Source organism: Clarias gariepinus, chromosome 17 (genome assembly GCF_024256425.1).
Source record: "Clarias gariepinus isolate MV-2021 ecotype Netherlands chromosome 17, CGAR_prim_01v2, whole genome shotgun sequence".
NCBI lineage: Eukaryota > Metazoa > Chordata > Actinopteri > Siluriformes > Clariidae > Clarias > Clarias gariepinus.
In genome coordinates this window covers 640,001-647,500 of record NC_071116.1, presented here as the reverse complement: position 1 = coordinate 647,500, position 7,500 = coordinate 640,001, and the positions used below count along the sequence as shown (strand labels likewise).

Genomic DNA, 7,500 nt, shown 5'->3' with positions numbered 1-7,500 from the left:
CACACACACTGTACACACATTGTACACACACACACTGTACACACACACACACACACTGTACACACACACACAGTACACACTGTACACACACACAGTACACTCACACACACTGTAGACTCACACACACACTGTAGACTCACACACACACTGTAGACTCACACACTGTACACTCACACACACTGTAGACTCACACACACACTGTACACACACACACACACTGTACACACACACACACTGTACACACACACACACACACACACACACACTGTACACTCACACACACACACTGTACACTCACACACACACTGTACACTCACACTGTACACTCACACTGTACACTCACACACACACTGTACACACACACACTGTACACTCACACACACTGTACACACACACTGTACACACACACTGTACACTCACACACACTGTACACACACACTGTACACACACACTGTACACACACACTGTACACTCACACACACTGTACACACACACTGTACACTCACACTGTACACTCACACTGTACACTCACACTGTACACTCACACACACTGTACACTCACACACACTGTACACACACACTGTACACACACACTGTACACACACACACACTGTACACTCACACACACTGTACACTCACACTGTACACACACACTGTACACTCACACTGTACACTCACACACACTGTACACACACACTGTACACACACACTGTACACACACACACACTGTACACACACACTGTACACTCACACACACTGTACACTCACACTGTACACTCACACTGTACACACACACTGTACACTCACACACACTGTACACACACACTGTACACACACACACTGTACACACACACACTGTACACACACACTGTACACACACACTGTACACACACACACACACACACACAGATTAAGGTAAGTTTCCAGGCTGCTCTGTCAGCAGTAAAGTTTCCACCCGCTGTGTTTTCATGGAGCTCAGTGTTCACGCCGCAGGAGTAACGGTTTACTGAGCGCAGACATAAATCCAGAGCGCTGTAACTGCAACAGGAAGCTGATTTACTGCAGCGCTGCCGACACACACAGCTCGGCTTTTTCCATTTATTCACCCGCAAGAGAAATTCACAAGAGAGAGGGAGAGAGAGAGGAGGAGAGAGAGGAGGAGAAGAAGGAGGGAAGAGGAGGGAGAGGAGGAGAGGAGGGGGAGGGGGGAACAAAAGAGGGAGAAGATGATGTAAGAGAGGAAAAAGAAAGAGAGAGTGAAATACAGGTGGTAGATGAGGAGAGGAAAGAAGAGAAGGAGAGGAGGAGCAAAGGAGGAGGAGGAGGAGATGAAGATAAAAAGAAGAGAGGAGGGAGAAGGGAAGGAGAAAAAAGTAATAGAGAAGGGAGATGTGGAGAGCAGGGTTGGAATAGAGAAGGCAGGATAAGAGGAGGGATGTGAGGAGAGGTGGGAGAAGGTGTGGAGGAGAGGACGGTGGAGAGGAGGATGGTGGAGATAATAAGAGGAGACAGAAAAGAGAGAAAAAGAGCAGGGGGGAGAGAGGAGAAGGGGGAGGGAGAGAGAGGATAGAGAGAGGATAGAGAGGAGAGAGAGGAGAAAGAGAGGAGAGAGAGGATAGAGAGGAGAGAGGAGAAAGAGAGGAGAGAGAGAGGTAAGAGAGGAGAGAGGAGAAAGAGAGGAGAAAGGAGAGAGAGGAGAGAGAGAGAGAGAGGGGGGGAGAGAGAGAGGATAGAGAGGAGAGAGGAGAAGGGGGGAGGGAGAGAGGTAAGAGAGAAGAGAGGAGAAAGAGAGGAGAGAGGGTAGAGAGAGGGAGGATAGAGAGGAGAAAGAGAGGGAAGAGAGAGAAGGAAGAGAGAGAGACAGAGAGGAGGAACAGTGCAGAGTAGATAAGAAATAAACAGGTCGGAGGAGAATTTCACCTTCTGCCTGATGTCACAACTGATGCATGAATGATGTAAGCATATGTGTGTGTGTGTGTGTGTGTGTGTGTGTGTGTGCCAGACCATGATAAGAACAGAATGTGAATCAGTGAGTCAGATCTCAGCCCTGAGTGTGTTCCGTTTCACTAAAACACAGTCGTGTAGTACACACCTGACTAGCACCGCGACTGCTTTAGCGTTCACATTAGCGCACTTTAGAGTCCTGATTACAGTGACACACAGATTACCACATACGGATTAGCTAATAAAAGCTAGCAGACTTAGCTACATGCTTTAAGGGGACAGTATTTTAGAAACCTAACATTCAGTCGCGGTTAGCGTGCTAAGGTAATACGCGGCTTCATTAGACATCTGTGTAAAACCACGTGTGTGTGTTTGTGTAAATTGTTACAACAGCGCAATGGTGAGCTCGGCTAGTAATGCTAATGTTTGCATGCTAACGTGTTTAGCCTTACATTCTCTCTCAGTTTCTCTGTCTGTATGTCTGTCAGTCTTACTGTGTGTGTGTGTGTGTGTGTGTGTGTCTCCTGGCATCTCTCTCTCTCTCTCTCTTTGTGTCTCTTTTTCTTCCTTTCTGTGTTTATGTCTGTCTCCATGCCCCCCCCCCCCCTCACCTCAGGTGTGTGTCTCTTCAGCTCGTCGCTCTGCTCGATGAGTTTTTTCCGAGTTTGTTCGTTCTCATGCTGTGTGCTGGCGAGAGCGTTGGCGGCGACGTCCAGGTCTTTCTGTAACACACACACACACACACACACAGGTTACACCTGCTGAGCGTGATTGGAGGCCTTGAGCTTCTGTTACAGCGTGGATTCATAACACACTTATAACAACCTGAATGTGGATCAGAGACCAACCGAGGTTACACTCAAGGTTAAAGTGTGTGTGTGTGTATGTGCATGAGCATCTGCGCGTGTGTGTATGAGAACGAGAAAGAGAGTCTGCATTAGCCTTCAGCGCACACACACACACACACACACACACACACAGACAACTAGAATATTAATATCTCAAACAAAGCAGGTCTGATATAAACACAGACCGTATTAATCACACACACACACACATGCAGAGATAAAGAATTTAATGACGCAATGGAGAAAAAATGTAAAATCAGCTCACACACACTCTTCACAGTAAACTTACTTATGTTGCTATACACAGATTTATCAAGACACTGAGAGTCAGACAGACATCAGACTGAGAGTCAGACAGACAGACTGAGAGTCAGACAGACATCAGACTGAGAATCAGACAGACATCAGACTGAGAGTCAGACAGACATCAGACTGAGAGTCAGACAGACAGACTGAGAGTCAGACAGACATCAGACTGAGAGTCAGACAGACATCAGACTGAGAGTCAGAGAGACAGACAGACTGAGAGTCAGAGAGACAGACAGACTGAGAGTCAGAGAGACAGACAGACTGAGAGTCAGACAGACATCAGACTGAGAGTCAGACAGACATCAGACTGAGAGTCAGAGAGACATCAGACTGATAATCAGACAGACATCAGACTGAGAGTCAGACAGACATCAGACTGAGAGTCAGACAGACATCAGACTGAGAGTCAGAGAGACATCAGACTGAGAATCAGACAGACATCAGACTGAGAGTCAGACAGGCATACTGAGAGTCAGACAGACATTAGACTGAGAGTCAGACAGACAGACTGAGAGTCAAACAGACAGACTGAGAGTCAGACAGACATCAGACTGAGAATCAGACAGACAGACTGAGAGTCAGACAGACATCAGACTGAGAGTCAGACAGACATCAGATTGAGAGTCAGAGGGACATCAGACTGAGAGTCAGACAGACATTAGACTGAGAGTCAGACAGACATTAGACTGAGAGTCAGACAGACATCAGACTGAGAGTCAGACAGACGACAGACTGAGAATCAGACAGACATCAGACTGAGAGTCAGACAGACATCAGACTGAGAGTCAGACAGACAGACTGAGAGTCAGACAGACATCAGACTGAGAGTCAGACAGAAATCAGACTGAGAGTCAGAGAGACAGACAGACTGAGAGTCAGAGAGACAGACAGACTGAGAGTCAGACAGACATCAGACTGAGAGTCAGACAGACATCAGACTGAGAGTCAGACAGACATCAGACTGAGAGTCAGAGAGACATCAGACTGATAATCAGACAGACATCAGACTGAGAGTCAGACAGACATCAGACTGAGAGTCAGACAGACATCAGACTGAGAGTCAGAGAGACATCAGACTGAGAATCAGACAGACATCAGACTGAGAGTCAGACAGGCATACTGAGAGTCAGACAGACATTAGACTGAGAGTCAGACAGACAGACTGAGAGTCAGACAGACAGACTGAGAGTCAGACAGACATCAGACTGAGAATCAGACAGACAGACTGAGAGTCAGACAGACATCAGACTGAGAGTCAGAGGGACATCAGACTGAGAATCAGACAGACATCAGACTGAGAGTCAGACAGACATTAGACTGAGAGTCAGACAGACATTAGACTGAGAGTCAGACAGACAGACTGAGAGTCAGACAGACATCAGACTGAGAGTCAGACAGACGACAGACTGAGAGTCAGACAGACATCAGACTGAGGATAAACTGACACACTGCCATGTTCTCACTTTAATTTATTTTGTTATTTATCTACACAAATAGAGTGAGCCAAGTCAGTGTGCTGTGTGCATGCGTGCGTGCGTGTGTGTGTTTGTGTGTGTTTGTGTGTGTGTGTGTGTGTGTGTGTGATATGTAAATCCCTGCATGGTCCTGTTATTATACTTCATTAACCTTAACGCAAAACAGAACCCAGAAACACGATCAACACACCTCCTGAGACACACACACACAAACACACACACACACACACACACACACACTGAGTGGAGGAAGAGAGAAATAAAGAGTCAGCAAAATATTATTGCAACTGCTGAGGAGAAATATGTGAAGTGTCTCTCTCACACACACACACACACACACACACACATAAACATGTACACGCAGACAAACACAAATGTCCTCGTTGACCTCGAGCACTCATTCTGCAATGCAACAAATTTAAAAAACAATATACATAATAACAGCAATATTAATATTTATGAGTGACATGAATATTAATAGCAGTAATAACATTATATAAATATCAAAAATAGCAACAGAAACGTTAATAATATTAAACATTATGAATATTAATGTATGAATTAAATGTATAAATATAAATAACATTAATCTGAATAGCAGCATGTGAGTATTATTAATATGATCACTGGCCATAACAGTAATATGAATATTACGGTCAACAGAATCAATTTAAAAACATTAACTTTCTCCTCTATAAACTTATGCACCTGACTGTAGGTATTAACACATACGTAGAAACGCTGGTTCATCTGAAGAGCGGTGAAAAGTTTTGCCACCCCTGGTCCCACTACAGGATAGTAGCACAGACACCGGCGCTTGGCGTGGCTTTCGTTTAATCCGAGAATCTTAACGTTACTCAAACAGGAACAGACGCGGTGCGAAGACTAACCAGGGGCCGGCGTCTCACACACTCGGGTATGAAGACGAGATGTGATAAGGCGTCACACAGATACGCAGATACACGACAGCACGAGCGATAAAGACATAATCAACAACTAACGCAACACAGGGGAACGCGATCAGATAACAAACCAGGATGAGGATGGGTTTCCACGGAAACGGGGGCACACCCACAATGATGCGATGAAGAACAGCTCACTAAAGCACACGGTCACACTGAGTCTGAGCATGATTAACACACTGCACAGGGGCAACACCTCACCTGAACATCTACAGAGTGAGCAACGACACACACACACACACACACACACACACACACGACACCTGAACACTGTCACATCTCTAATGAACTGATTCAGACCAAAAAGAAAAGTTCAGCCAGAGCGTCTCACACACACACACTCACACATTTACTGAAGTGAGTGAAGAGCACTACAGAACATGAAGTTTGAGACGGAGCTGATGGTCCACTAGAGGAGAGAGAGAGAGAAGAGGGGGATACTTTTCTCTTCTTCATACAACACCATTACTGAGTGAGATCTGAGTAAGATCTGAGTGAGGTCTGGGTGAGGTCTGGGTGAGTTCTGAGTGAGGTCTGGGTGAGGTCTGGGTGAGTTCTGAGTGAGGTCTGGGTGAGGTCTGAGTGAGTTCTGAGTGAGGTCTGGGTGAGGTCTGGGTAAGGTCTGATTGAGATCTGAGTGAGGTCTGAGTGAGGTCTGGGTGAGGTCTGAGTGAGGTCTGATTGAGATCTGAGTGAGGTCTGAGTGAGGTCTGGGTGAGTTCTGAGTGAGATCTGAGTGAGGTCTGATTGAGATCTGAGTAAGATCTGAGTGAGGTCTGGGTGAGGTCTGAGTGAGTTCTGAGTGAGATCTGAGTGAGGTCTGATTGAGATCTGAGTGAGGTCTGATTGAGATCTGAGTGAGGTCTGAGTGAGGTCTGAGTGAGGTCTGGGTGAGGTCTGGGTGAGGTCTGAGTGAGTTCTGAGTGAGGTCTGGGTGAGTTCTGAGTGAGATCTGAGTGAGGTCTGATTGAGATCTGAGTAAGATCTGGGTGAGGTCTGAGTGAGTTCTGAGTGAGGTCTGGGTGAGGTCTGGGTGAGTTCTGAGTGAGGTCTGGGTGAGGTCTGAGTGAGTTCTGGGTGAGTTCTGAGTGAGATCTGAGTGAGGTCTGGGTGAGTTCTGAGGACTGAGTGATATCTGAGTGATATCTGAGTGATATCTGAGTGAGATCTGAGTGAGTTCTGAGTGAGGTCTGATCTCTGACAGAAGGTCTGTAACTGACGCACAGACGGCTGAGAGACGTGAATGTTTCTCTCTCCAAGTTCAAAGTTCAAAATGTACCAAGTGCACATTAACAAATTATGAAGAATAAAATTCTCTCTTTCTCTTCCTCCGTTCCTCTCTCTCTCTCTTTGAGTGTTTCCAGATGTGCGTGTGTGTGTGTGTGTGTGTGTGTGTGTGTGTGTGTGTGTGAGTGAAAGTAAATCAGTGCTTTGGGGGTTCAGGCAGTCTGACAGGGTAACGACAAGCCACAGAGTGTTTTAACACACACGTCCCACACCAGAAATGTCACAGTGTGACAGCGTGTGCGTTTACAATAAAAATAAATGAATTTGAGCTTGAATGAACTTCAGGTCTGAACAAGATGAGCAACTTTATATCTAGATGAAGGACAGAGACACTTGCGTCACACACTAATCTCTGCTTATAACACACACACACACACACACACACACACACACACACACAGGTAAATGTTATGGAGGTGAATTTAACAAAGACAAACAGTCAACAGTCCATTCTGGGACTGTCTCTCTCTTTCTCTCTCTCACACACAAACACACAAACACACACACACACACACACACACACACGCACAGAGAGCTTATGTTATAGGTCATGGATATACTGTATATGTGTGTTTACACAGCCCAGTGCATTGTGGGTGTTCTTTAGCATCGGGAGATTTATTATTTAAACACATTTGGGTGTTAATATGAGAGAAGTGTTTGATCGAGGGGAGG

The 7,500-nt window shown here is 45.9% G+C and overlaps 1 protein-coding gene across 4 annotated transcripts in view; it reads right to left on the bottom strand.

Annotated features, from left to right (window-relative positions):
* cux1a (cut-like homeobox 1a) overlaps window positions 1-7,500 on the bottom strand; it is a 33,878-nt gene that overhangs the window by 20,991 nt on the left and 5,387 nt on the right. For 2 of the 4 annotated variants that reach the window (XM_053515998.1, XM_053515997.1), the window contains exon 2: window positions 2,556-2,666. In XM_053515998.1, the coding sequence (XP_053371973.1) occupies window positions 2,556-2,666 (111 nt within the window). Of the gene's footprint in view, window positions 1-2,555; window positions 2,667-5,308; window positions 5,380-7,500 lie in introns of those variants that run through there. The other 2 variants (XM_053515999.1, XM_053516001.1) reach the window with 2 other exon arrangements.